The sequence below is a fragment of the Neophocaena asiaeorientalis genome, unplaced genomic scaffold (genome assembly GCF_003031525.2).
Source record: "Neophocaena asiaeorientalis asiaeorientalis breed wild unplaced genomic scaffold, Neophocaena_asiaeorientalis_V1.1 scaffold45, whole genome shotgun sequence".
NCBI lineage: Eukaryota > Metazoa > Chordata > Mammalia > Artiodactyla > Phocoenidae > Neophocaena > Neophocaena asiaeorientalis.
Genome location: NW_020174642.1, coordinates 9,416,363 through 9,430,677, shown reverse-complemented (window position 1 = coordinate 9,430,677; position 14,315 = coordinate 9,416,363). Strand labels below are relative to the sequence as shown.

Here is a 14,315-nt window from a genome sequence, read left to right as displayed (position 1 = left end):
TCTGAATGCCGTTTTTTTTTTTTTTTTTGTAGATGACATGATCACCTATGTAGAAAATCCAGTGGAGTCTACAACAAAGCTACTAGAACTAATAAGTGAGGTTAGGAAGGTTGCAGGATACAAGATCATTATATAAAAGTCAATTGCATTTCTACATACTAGCCACTAATGATGGGAAATTGAAATTTTAAACTTAATTTTTTTAACTTTTAAATTTTAAATTAAAAAATATATACAATAGCATAAAAGTATGAGATATTTAGTGATAAATATGGGAAAAGTATCTGCAGATGCATATACTGAATACTACAGACCATCACTGAGACAAATTAGATTTAAATAAATTGAGGTGAGTAAAAGACTCAACATTGCTAAGATGTCAATTCTCCCCAAATTATCTAGAGATCTAATGCAATCTCAAAAAGAAAAAAAAGAAAAAAGCCAGTAGGCTTTTGTGTAGGCATTTATAAGCTGATTCAAAAATTCATATGGAAATAGAATCTAGAATAGTCAAAATAATTTTGAAAAAAAAGAACAAGATTGAAGAAATTATATTATTGAAAAACAACCCAATTAAAAATGAACAGATTTGAATAGGCACTTAACAAAGTAAGATATACATACAGCAAATAAACACATGAAAAGAGGCTCAACATCATTAGTTATTAGAGAAATGCAAATTAAGATCACAGTCAGATACTGCTGCATACCTATTAGAATGTCTACAGTTAGAAAGACTGACCATACCAAGCGCTGGTGAATATAGTGGCAGATTAACTGAAACGCTCATGCACTGATAGGAATGTAAAATGGTACAGCCACTTTGCTTTAGATATTTTACCCCACTTTCTTCTTGCTTGCGTGGTTTCTGAAGAAAAGCCTGATGTAATTCCTACCCTGTTCTTTTATAAGTAAAGTGTTTTTTTGTTTCATTTTATTTTGTTGTTGTTGTTGGTTTTGCCTCTGGCTACTTTCAAGATTTCCTCTTTGTCTTTAATCTTCTCTAGTTTGAATACAATTTAGTTAGGTGTACATTTTGGGGTATTTATCCTGCTTGGTTTTCTCTGAGCTTCCTGGGTCTGTGGTTTGGTGTCTGTGGATAATTTTGAAAAGTTCTCAGCAACATTGCTTCAAATATTTCTGTTTCTTTCTCTCTTCTTTTTTCTGGTATTCTTATTACATGTATTATACCTTTCGTAGTTGTCCCACAGTTCTTGGATATTCTGTTCTTTTTTATTTTTCAGGTTTTTAATTATTTTTTTTCTTCCTTTTTTCTCAGTTTGGGAGGTATTATTGCCATAGCCTTAAGGTCAATGATTCTTTCCTTGGTTGTGTCCAATCTACTAATAAGCCCATAAAAGGGGTTCTTCATTTCTGTCATGGTGTTTTTAATTTCCACCATTTCTTTTTCATTCTTCCTTAGGGTGTCCATCTGTCTGCTTACATTACTCATTTGTTCTTGTATTCTGTCCACTTTTTCTATTGCAGCTCTTAGCATATTAATCATAGCTGTTTTATATTCCTGGTATGCTAATTCCAAAATTTCTGCCATATTTGGGCGAGGTCCTGATGCTTTCCCTGTCTCTTCAAACTGTGGTTTTTTACTTTTCGTATGTCTTGTTATTTTTTGTTGAAAGCCAGACATGGTATACTTGGTAAATAGGTCTTTAGTGTGAATGTTATGTTCATCTGGCAGGGAGTTAGGCTCTGTTTACTATTTGCTGTAGCCGTAGGTGTCAGAGGCTAACATTTCTCCTCTCTTTCTTGGGTATCCCTATAGACTCTTTTACATTGGGTTTGAGACTTTCAGTTTTTTTCAGCTGTAATCCCTTGTTATTTTACAGGAGCCCTATTATGTGGTAGTAAGACGTCAGGAATGAGGAAGTGTTCCATAGGCCTGTGATCAGGCCTCAGTCTTTTAGTGAGCCTGTGCCCCTGAGCTGTGGCCTTCACAAGTGGCTTTTCTTTTTTCTTTCACTCCTTAGGGGAGACAGGAAGGCCAGAGGGGCCTGGAGTTGGGTATTTCCCTCCCCCAGGTTGGCTAGTCTTTGGTAAAACCTTCATTGGTTAGACTCTGGTAAAACAGTTTCCCTCGAAGACAAGCCTGCTAAGAAGAACAGAGCACTGGGGACATATTTCAAAATGGCTACTTTCCCATTCCCAGTGCCAGAAGCGTGAGGGGATTTTTCTTCAGTCTTCCCTCTGAAAGCCTGGTAGGGCTCCTGGAGGAGAAACTCAGGAAGGTGTAGGAGCTCCTCCAAGGCTTGGCCTCCAGGAGTTAATCTCTCAAACTCATCCAAGCTCAGTCTCCAGCAATTAGTCACTTACCCTTTAAGGGTTCCTACCGGATGCTAGATCCAGCTGAGCTCCCTGCTCCAGGTAATCTGTGATTTGATGAATCTGCCTGTCTCTTCAGTTTTCAGGGTGGTGGTTTTCCCTGTGACCTCAATTCTCTTGTATGTATGCATTTTTAATATACAGCATAATTTGGGGTTTATGTGCTGTGATTCAATCTAAGAATTGCCTCCTTTTAATTGGCATTTTTACAGGCCACTTAATATACGTGAGATATATTTGTTCTTTATGATAACTTCATAATTGGGTTGTTTTCTGTTTTTGCTGCTTGTCAAATTTTTTAATTTTTGCTTTCACTATATGGTGTGTATTTTCTTTGCTTTGTTAAAGGTCAGGTATTAACTACAGCATAAGCATATTTTAAAATGCCATCTAAAAAATGAAAAGACAAAATATGGAGAGCAGTTTTATAACGCAAAAGGGCTAACTACCTTAATACATAAAGAATCTTATAAATCAATTAAAAAAGCCCAGGGATAGGAATAAAAATGGGCAGGAGATATAAACAGTTCACAGAAAATACATACAGCCATCCCTCCGTATCTGCAGGACATTGGCTGCAGGACCTGCCATGGATACCAAAATCCACGGGTGCTCAATAAGTTCCATAGCCGGCCCTCTGTATCTGTGAGAGCTGCATGAGTGGATTCAGCCTACCATGGATCATAAACATAGTATGTGATCCATGGTTGGTTGAATCCGCAGATGTGGAGCCCATGGGTAGGGAGGGCCGACTGTACAGCCATTCTTAGCATGAAAAGACCCTGGATTCACTCACAGCAAGAGCAATAAAACACTAATCTGAGACTAACTTTCTTCTCTCAGAATGGCAAAACTCAAAATATTAGTCAACATGCCTTGCTGGACAGACTGTGAGGGAACAGTCATTCTCATTGTGTTAATCTGAGTCCTCTGAAAAGTAGATACCAAAACAGGGTTAAATGCGCTAGAATTTTTATTAGGGGAAATACCTACGAGAGAAGGTGAGAGGGGTGGGGTTAAGCAGGGCGAGTTGTCAGACCCCAACTCAAGCCTGACCCTAAGGGGAGGAAAGGGAAAAAGCTGGGGTGGGCATGTCCTAGGCGGCCAGGCAGTCTCAGGAGACTTCGGCAAGGCCAATGGGCATCTTGGAACGCAAGCTGGGCTTCAGCTGAGCCTGTGTGGCCCAGGAATGGGGCTGCCTGGTATCTCAAGGTTCTGATAAGGATTCTCTCCTTGACCAAACTCTACTCAGGCCCCCCGAGCTCTTTTTAAACTAGGCCTGACTTTTGGACTTCCGCTCCTCTCTGCATTGTCCAATTTTAGCAAGAATTCTGCTGAGTCAGTTTAACCAGAAAGCCCCACCTTTGATATGTGATCACCATCCATATTAAATCAGTTTCTTAATCCTCCTCCACCCTCCAGGTCCCGCCTTCAGCAAGACTCTTGTTAACTTGTTTAGCCAGAATCTCCTCAACCCTGATGTTTCCTCTTAGTAATTTTCTATCCACAATCCCCACCCTGTTCCTTGTCTGTAAATGCTTGCCCGTGATATGTCTGGAGTTGAATCCAATCTCTCTCCCCTACAAGACCCCACAAGAGTGGTCCCTACGCTTACTGCCATCACCCCCTTGAATAAAGTCGGCCTGATCATTTGCACGAAGTGTCATGAATATTTTTTTCTGTAACAGGTCTCAGTCACTGGCTAGGAGCAGCCAGGGGAAGCCGGGCCTCCAGCAAACCTACTATGGATTTTAGAATGCAGCAACTGGAACTCTTGGCCAATGAACTACCTGCCCCTAGAAACCTGAGAAGTGCATTCTCATGGTCACCACACTCAAACATTGCCGGAGTGAGAGTCACTTAATTCCAGGCAAAGACTTCAAAATTCAAAGTGGGAGCTATTGATAATTGAGAAATCTATCCTCAGCCAAACTCCCAGTTAATCGTTGGTGGGAATGAATACATTTTAAACATGAAGAATCTTTAAAAATATTACCTCCCCTTGTACCCTTTTCTCAGGATGTTATTGGAAGATGTGCTCCAGCAAAACAAGGGTGGAAACTAAGAAAGTGGAAGGTACTGTATCCAGGAAACAGGGACTCCAGCTACAGAGAGGGAGGCAAAGGTCATCCCCAGGATGGTGGTGGGGAGGGGTCCCCGAATGACAGCCGCATGGTAGCTGCAGGGTAACCTGGCTGATTGGAGAGGGACAGAAGCTTCAGAGGTGAAGTTGGTAAATATCTGATGTGAGAGATTTATTTAACCAGAGGAAAGTTTAGGGATTAAACTGATGTAACTTAATGGAAAACCAAGCGAGCCAACAGTACACGAAACGTAATTATTGTACACAACATGCTTCAGTCATGAAGAACTTCTGTTTAGTCCTGTTAGAAAAAAAACAGACTAGAGGGACTTCCCTGGTGGCGCAGTGGTTAAGGCTCCATGCTCCCAATGCAGGGGGCCCGGGTTCGATCCGTGGTCAGGGAACTAGATCCCACATGCATGCCGCAACTAAGAGTTCGCATGCCACAACTAAGGAGCCCACAGCTAAGATCCGGTGCAACCAAATTAATTAAGTAAGTACCTAAGTATTAAAAAAAAACAAACTGGAGGCCACAGTTTGAATATATCCCTAGATGGACCCTCACAGTCACACAACCCAAACTTAAAACTGCCCTGACGTCCCCCAAATGCTGACTCTGACCTTAAACGAAACCTAAGCTTTCTTTATGTCAGCATGACCTTGCAGTGATGAACAAGTCAGCTCATGCAATGCAATGGCACATAAGTTTCTAGTAACAAGCCACACTAGAAAACACTGCACTTATTCAAACTTTATAAGCTGAACCGTGGCCATGGAGCGCGATGCCACCTAACCGCCTTCCATTTGGAAATCTTGTTTGCCAGGAGTTGGGTTCTCCCTTGGTAAAATATTCCTATCAAGTAAACTCTCTGAGTTTTATTTTCACAGTCATAATCATGTAAATGATGAAGTTTGCTCAAACCGTGATGACAGTATAGTAACTTAATCAGGACAATGGTAAGGGAAGAGGACAGGAATTGGGTGATGGTGGAAAAGAGCTGAGCTCCCGAGGGGCAGGGCAGCTGATAACGCTGAAAACCGGAAACAAGGAAGTTGTAATGTAAACCCACTGTTTAGAGGTATGGGTGTGAGTGAGTAGGGGGACTCTACTGACAGATGGAGGGCGCTGTCCCTTTGGGGAGGTACGTTTGCAGGCACCCAGGACATGCTGGTTGTAGGGATGAAGCAAATGGCAAAAAACCTCTTGTCTTTCTACATAAACCTGATATATATATATATATAAATATATATATATATTTTAAGGCCACACAGTGTGGTCTGTGGGATATCAGTTCCCCGACCAGGGCTCAAACCCAGGCCCTCGGCAGTGAAAGCGCAGAGTCCTGACCACTGGACCGCCAGGGAATTCCCAAACCTGTATATTTTATTTGTAAAACAACAAGATCTCTGCAACCCATCCTTTCTGTTCCAGGGACTTGTTACAAGAAAACACAACACTAAAGGCACAGCAAGGGTCTTGGCATCTGGCCTCATTGATTCCTGTTCCTTTTAATTTGCTTTTGCTTGTGCTTATCCTGCTTTATTCTGCACTGAATTCTGAAAAACATCTAGAATACTGTTTGAAGCAGGCAAGCTACCTTTGGTTCTACACATTCATAGAGAGGGTTAGTTGTTCCTTTAGACTATTGGATTCAAGTTGGTCCACGCAGCAGACCCTGCGTTTGTCCGGGTGGAATCCTGGCTCTGTCACTAACAGCTGTGTGATGAGGGGCAAGTGACTGAACCTCTCTGTGACTCAGTTGCCTTGTCTGTATCATGGGAATAATAATGGTACCTACCTCAGACAGAGTTCTATGAAGTTAAAGTATAAGTGAGTTGGTTTGTACCAGGTAAGATGCAGTAGCTCCTATGCATGGTCGGGAGAAGGTATCAGGCACTGTGGAGCAGGGCAAATCCCGGGCTCTGGGATCTGAGCTTGAATAATCCTCTTCTGGCGATGTGATTCTGGATGAGTGATCCCCTCCCACTGTCCCCACCCCTCCCAGGTCTTCCCGCCTCTTCCTTGCCAAGGGATCCTGCTCAGTTTTCAATCTACCTCAATGACAATCCCATTCATCAGGGCATCACCTCTGAAATCACACACACACACACACACACACACACACACACACACACACACACACACACAGAGTTACCATACAGCATTTACCATGGACATTTGCAAACTCTGTTTGTTCTCTCCAACTATACCACTGGTTCTTAATGGGGTGGGGGGTAGGATTTTGCCACCTAGGGGACGTGTGACAATGTCTGGGACCTGTGTGGTTGTCACAGCCGGTGGGGAGGATGGGTGTTTTCTGGCATCTAGTGGGTGGAGGCCAGGGGTGCTGCTAACCCTGAAATGCTCAGGGCAGCCCCTACCATGCAGGGTGTCCATGGGGTTGAGGTGGAGAACCCTGAACTGTGACGTCAGCTTCTTGGGCAGGAGCCATGTGTTCCATGTCACGGTCCCTCAGCTGAGTGCCTCACCCTCTGGAGTTCATCGGTGGATGAATGTTTATCAACAAACTGTCCGGCAGAGCAAAGGGGACCTTAGAGACCGATGGACCTGCAGAGCGAAGGGGCTATTTCTACCCAACTCCCAAATATTGAATGAGGGGATATGCCAGGACTGTGTAAGGTGTACGAAGCTGAATCCGACCCCCTCTCTGAGCGCGCTGCCTGCTCCTTGGGAGAACAAGGTACGTGCAGAGACCAAGGGACTGAGAGTAGAGGGGTGGAAATGCAGCAAGTGCTGAGTGCTGTGGGCAACAGCTAACCAACAAAAAAAGGGAAAGTGTGCCTGGTTTGGGGGAAATGGGATAATTGGGAGTGACTTCCGACTCAGGGTTAGGAACAGACCACATTTTCTCTCATTTGTAATAATTACTTAATCGCCCAAACCATCCTTAAGCTTGGTGCTGTGGGTTGCACTGTGTTCCCTCGAAGTTCAAATGGTGAAGTCCTAACCCCTAGAACCTCAGAATGTAACCTTATTTGGATATAGACCTTTAAAGAGATGACTGAGTTAAAATGAGGTCCTTAGAGTGACCCTAATCCAAAATGACTGGTGTCCCTTTTAAAAGGGGAAAATTGGATCAAGACACACACACAGAGGGATGGCACTGTGAAGACACAGGGCAAAGTTGGCATCTACAAGCCAAGGAGGGAGAATGGGACAGAATCTCCCTTGCAGCCTCAGAAGGAACCAGCCCTGCCCACACCTTGATCTTGATTTCTGGCCTCCAGAACTGAGAGAGAATGAATGTCTGTTGTTTAAACTGCCCTGTCTGTGTACTTTGTTACAGCAGCCCTAGCCATGGAATACACTGGGCTAGGACACTTCCAAGTGTCAGGGTTTATTGGGCTGTCAAGGGTAAGGTAGTGGCACAGAAGCTGAACCGAGCTACGGGGGGGATAGGAGCTGCAGGGAGAGACGACACTGGCTTTAACACATGAGGGTGAGGATCAAAACCCAAATGCAAGGATAGCCGTACCCACTGAGTTTTGATGTTTCCCTGACTTTGAAGGGCTAGAGTACAAAATATGTACTGAGGTTTTTGCTAACTGCTGTCAAATGAAAGTTCAACATGGGACACATAAAACCAATTTACGGGTCCCACCTCCCCACCCTCGGCACAGCATGCATCCTCAGTTCCCCTGGATGCCCCCAGCCTCTGCCTGAGGTCAAGAAGATGCCTTTCTCTCCTGGGGCAGACTTGGTGCTTGGTCAGCCTCAGAGAAGGGAAAGAACCAAGGGGGAGGGCTAGGTTTTCTTTTCCCACTGTGGTACTTACACCTCATCCTCAAAGCAGATCTTGGCATACTTGTCCCTGCCACCCCCACTGAGCAACCGGTAGGCGTACGTGTTTGGGGGACACGGGGTCCAGTGGTCACATTTTTGCCTTTTCGGGGCTGGGGCTGTAACAAAAAGGAATATAACAGTTAGCATCATGCAGTATTGATCAGGTGAACCCACTGCTTGACTGTGAACGGCAGCTGTTCTGTCCCAAGACTTCACACCAGCAAGTTCCAGTAGCAGTGGGGGAAAACCGGGAAGACACAAAATTAATTTAACCTGCTTTTGTCTTCAAATAGCAAATATGCCAAAGAGAGGGGATGTTGAGTAGGCGGAACAATTTCAGAAGGGTTGGGAATCACTCTTGATCGTCATGACTGCCATTCTGGGATTGCAAGGCATAGTCTTTTGTATTCCAATTAAAGAAAGATTAGTTGGGTCTAAGAGTGCTGATGAACCAAGAAGTAGCCTATGGAGCATCTATCCAGCTTCTGCATTTACATTCCTGAAACACACACACACCCCTGACCACCACTCTAGCGATGGCTGACCCCTCTCCTTTCCCTCGAGCTTGAGATGCTGAGCTTTTCTGCCTGGGCTGCTATCTCAGTGCTGGCAGGCCCTGGAGATGTCATGCCCAGTGACAGGGGTCAGCACTTGGGGAGCACTGAGGTCAGCTGGCGCTGGGTACCCTCTGTATCTCCCACTGCTGGGTGCCTCGTTGCCATCACTACCACTCATGTCTCCTCCCTTTCACAGGTGTGGCTGTCCACTGTCACCCACAGAACCCACTGTCCTGCGCTGGGTTCAATTTAAATCCCAAGTCTCTAGAAAAAAAAATCAGAAAGTGCTCTCACTCCCCCAGTTTGACTGGGGACGTGCTGTTTTATGGATCGCTGCGCTCCTCTGTTTTAGCACATCTGGCTAGAAGCACAGCCAGCAGATTGGCTGGAAGGCGCTGTTGGGGGGAATCAGGACACAGATAGTGCTGTGATGGCTGAGTGCTCTGGGGGTTGAGCTGGACCAGGATTCAACTGCTTGGTGAACACAGGGATGCAGGTGCGCACACAGTCCTGGTGCCCAGGAGGACCCAGAGTTCTGGGGCCTGTGCACCCCAACATTGTGCTTACTCAGCCCTTCACATCTTCCTCCCCTTTACCTACCTCATCCCCATCACTAACCAAACCCCCAACCCACCCTGCGCTGCCCAGCTTGCCCTGATTTATTTTCTTTTCCTTAGCCCTCATCACTGCCTAATATCCTGCAATTTCCTTTTTAAAAGCTTCTCCATAAGGACAGGGATGTTGTCTATTTATTTTCACTTTATAACCCCAGCACCAAGTCTGTGTGCAGCGCAAGCAGCTGCTCCATCAATGTTATTGAACAAAAGTGTAACCGAGGAGGACCCTATGGGGCCTTCCTGAGAGAGATCCCCCACTGCCACCACAGAGTCCTCTGCCTGCCTCTTGTTGGTTGAAAAGCTGTAGTCTCCTAGGGCTCCCCTGAGCCACAAAAGCCTGGTTCAAGAATTAATGATTGCCAAGTCCAGGAAGTGCAGAGAGTCCCGTACAGGAAAAATCCAAGGAGAAACACGCCAAGACACATATTAATCAAACTATCAAAAATTAAATACAAACAAAAAATATTAAAAGCAACAAGGGAAAAACAACAAATAACATACAAGGGAATCCCCATAAGGTTAACAGCTGATCTTTCAGCAGAAACTCTGCAAACCAGAAGGGAGTCACAGGACATATTTAAAGTGATGAAAAGGCAGAACCTACAACCAAGATTACTCTACCCAGCAAGGATCTCATTCAGATTCGACAGAGACATTAAAACCTTTACAGACAAGCAAAAGCTAAGAGAATTCAGCACCACCAAACCAGCTTTACAACAAATGCTAAAGGAACTTCTCCAGGCAGGAAATACAAGAGAAGGAAAAGACCTTCAATAACAAGCCCCCCAAAATTAAGAAAATGGTAATAGGAACATACATATCGATAACTACCTTAAATGTAAATGGATGAAATGCTCCAACCAAAAGACACAGACTGGCTGAATGGATACAAAAACAAGACCCATATATATACTGTCTACAAGAGACCCACTTCAGGCCTAGGGACACATACAGACCTGAAAGTAAGGGGATGGAAAAAGATATTCCACGCAAATGGAAATCAAAAGAAGGCTGGAGTAGCAATTCTCATATCAGACAAAATAGACTTTAAAATAAAGACTATTACAAGAGACAAAGAAGGACACTACATAATGGTCGAGGGATCAGTCCAAGAAGAAGATGTAACAATTGTAAATATTTATGCACCCAACATAGGAGCACCTCAATACATAAGGCAAATGCTAACAGCCATAAAAGGGAAATCGACAGTAACACAATCATAGTAGGGGACTTTAACACCCCACTTTCACCAATGGACAGATCATCGAAAATGAAAATAAATAAGGAAACACAAGCTTTAAATGATACATGAAAACAAGAGGGACTTAATTGATATTTATAGGACATTCCATCCAAAACCAACAGAAAACACTTTCTTCTCAAGTGCTCATGGAACATTCTCCAGCATAGAGCATATCTTGGGTCACAAATCAAGCCTTGGTAAATTTAAGAAAGCTGAAATTGTATCAAGTATCTTCTCCAACAACAATGCTATGAGACTGGATATCAGTTACAGGAAAAAAATCTGCAAAAAATACAAACACATGGAGACTAATCAATATACTACTAAATAACCAAGAGATCGCTGAAGAAATCAAAGAGGAAAGAAAAAATACCTAGAGACAAATGACAATGAAAACACGACGACCCAAAACCTATGGGATGGAGCAGAAGCTGTTCTAAGAGGGAAGTTTAGAGCAATACAATCCTACTTCAAGAAACATCTCAACTAAAAATCCTAACCTTACACTCAAAGCAATTAGAGAAAGAAGAACAAAAAACCCCCAAAGTTAGCAGAAGGAAAGAAATCATAAAGATCAGATCAGAAATAAATGAAAAATAAATGAAGAAAACGATAGCAAAGACCAATAAAACTAAAATCTGGTTCTTTGAGAAGATAAACAAAATTGATAAACCATTAGCCAGACTCATCAAGAAAAAAAGGGAGATGACTCAGATAAATAGAATTAGAAATGAAAAAGGAGCAGTAACAAGTGACACTGCACAAATACAAAGGATCATGAGAGATTACTACAAGCAACTATACGCCAATAAAATGGACAACCTGGAAGAAATGGACAAATCCTTAGAAAAGCACAACCTTCCAAGGCTGAACAAGGAAGCAATAGAAAATATAAACAGACCAATCACAAGCACTGAAATTGAGACTGTGATTAAAAATCTTCCAACAAACAAAAGTCCAGGACCAGATGGCTTTACAGGCGAATTCTGTCAAACATTTAGAGAAGAGCTAACACTTATTATTCTCAAACTCTTCCAAAATACAGCAGAGGCAGGAACACTCCCAAACTCATTCTACGAGACCATCATCACCCCGATACCAAAACCAGACAAAGATGTCACCAATAAAGAAAACTACAGGCCAATATCACTGATGAACATAGATGCAAAAATCCTCAACAAAATACTAGCAAACAGAATCCAACAGCACATTAAAAGGATCATACACTATGATCAAGTGGGTTTTATCCCAGGAATGCAATGATTCTTCAATATACGCAAATCAATCAATGTGATAAACCATATTAATGAACTGAAGGATAAAAAAGACATGATAATCTCAATAGATGCAGAAAAGCTTTTGACAAAATTCAACACCCATTTATGATAAAAAAAAAAAATCCCTCCAGAAAGTAGGGAATCATTGCATTCCTGAAACCGTTTCCTCTAAGATCAGGGAAAAAACAAGGTTACCCACTCTCACCACTATTATTCAACATAGTTTTGGAAGTTTTAGTCACAGCAATCAGAGAAGAAAAAGAAGTAAAAGGAATCCAAATTTCCACTACTGGGCGTATACCCTGAAAAAACCATAATTCAAAAAGAGTCGTGTACCACAATGTTCATTGCAGCTCTATTTAAAATAGCCAGGACATGGAAGCAACCTAAGTGTCCATCGACAGATGACTGGATAAAGAAGATGTGGCACATATATACAATGGAATATTACTCAGCCATAAAAGAAGTAAAACTGAGTTATTTGTAGTGAGGTGGATGGACTTAGAGTCTGTCATACAGAGTGAAGTAAGTCAGAAAGAGAAAAACAAATACCATATGCTAATACATATATATGGAATCTAAAAAAATTAATGGTTCTGAAGAACTTAGGGGCAGGACAGGAATAAAGATGCAGATGTAGAGAATGGATTTGAGGACACGGGGATGGGGGAGGGTAAGCTGGGACGAAGTGAGAGAGTGGCATGGACATATATACACTACCAAATGTAAAATAGATAGGTAGTGGGAAGCAGCCACATAGCACAGGGAGATCAACTCAGTGCTTTGTGACCACCTAGAGGGGTGGGATAGGGAGGGTGCGAGATGAAAGAGGGAGGAGATATGGGGATATATGTATACGTATAGCTGATTCACTTTGTTATAAAGCAGAAACTAACACTTCATTGTAAAGCAATTATACTCCAATAAAGATGTTTTAAAAAAGAGAAAAAAAACAGAGCTACCCTATGGTGGAGGGGTGGGGTGTGTGTGGGTAAATTAGAGTTTGGGATTAACATATACATTCTACTATATATAAAATAAACAAGAAGGATTTACTGTATAGCATGGGGAAATACATTCAATATCTTATAATAAGCTATAATGGAAAAGAATCTGAAAAAGAATATATATATATAACTGAATCACTGTGCTGTACAGCAGAAACTGACACAACATTGTAAATAAACTATACTTCATTTAAAGAAAATAAAAATTAAAAAAAGTTAAAAAGAATTAATGATTGAAAGGATGTGAACATGTAGTGACCAAAATAGCAGTTGCGTCAGTAGAACTGGTAACAATTTAAAAGGTAAATCAGCCATGTGGCAATCACAGAATCTTTAGTTCCTCTCTGAAGGACATGGATAACAGTATCTGAAAAATATTCCTGAGTTGTTTTTCAGGTGCTAAAACCATCACCAAGTGGAAGAAGTTAACTACTCGATGACCATGAGCACGTAGCCTCCAGAATTACTGCTGCCTGAGGATTGGTAAAATGTGACCCTGCCCCTTACCTCACCATCAACCAATCAGAGAACTCTGCCCAAGCTGATCACATACTCCAAGACTCACTCCCTCACCTTGCCTTTAAAAGTGCTTCCCTGAAACCCATCAGGAAGTTCTGGTCTTTTGAGCACTAGCTGCCTAGACTCCTCGCTTGGCGTCTTCAATAAACGCTGCAATTCCCTTTACCACAACCAGGTGTCAGTAGACTGGCTTTACTGCAGGTGGGTGAGCAGACGCAAGCTTAGTTCGGTAACGAATGAATATGGACATCTGGTCCCTCGTGGGGCAGAAATCTGCACCTACTTTGGCAGAAAACTCAGAGACACTGAACCCTGCTCCCTCCTGCAAAAGGGAAGAGGGACGTTGGGTCAAGGCTTTCTGCACACGTGCTACTGCAGCTCTAGTCTACTTTTACCAATTTTTCTTCCTGTGGATTCTAATTTTTTAAGTATCAAAGGACCTTGGGATTTTATCTTTTCTTATCTAGTTTCTGAAGAAAAAAATTGAAAGTAATAGGCAAAAGGAAGGAAAAAATCCTATGTATATTCACCCTACAGAATCTTCACTGTTTTACCTTTTGGTATATTTCCTTCCAGACTTTTCTATGCCCGCAGAGGGCATCTGCAATGTTGGAAAACATGGATTAAACATATACAAATAGTATGTTACCTCACTTACATTTTCATATAAGATACTCTACATTTTTTCTTAATCTCCAGTTACCTAAATTCAAAGCAAGGGGCCCGACCATTAGCATGAAAAAGTGCCATAAATATGGTATTTGCTCAATCTTTCCTGGTTTTGAACACTGAAGTGTATTTATTTCAGTCTTTTTTAAAATTTAATGATAACGCTCATTACTTTGAATTTAGAAGTAATTTACCTAAAAA

The 14,315-nt window shown here is 42.3% G+C and overlaps 1 protein-coding gene across 1 annotated transcript in view; it reads right to left on the bottom strand.

Moving 5' to 3' along the window:
• Window positions 1–14,315, bottom strand: part of FAM3B (FAM3 metabolism regulating signaling molecule B) — a 33,005-nt gene that overhangs the window by 5,916 nt on the left and 12,774 nt on the right. Inside the window, exon 3 of the mRNA XM_024758403.1 lies at window positions 8,218–8,341. Within this exon, the coding sequence (XP_024614171.1) occupies window positions 8,218–8,341 (124 nt within the window). The remainder of the gene's footprint in view (window positions 1–8,217; window positions 8,342–14,315) is intronic.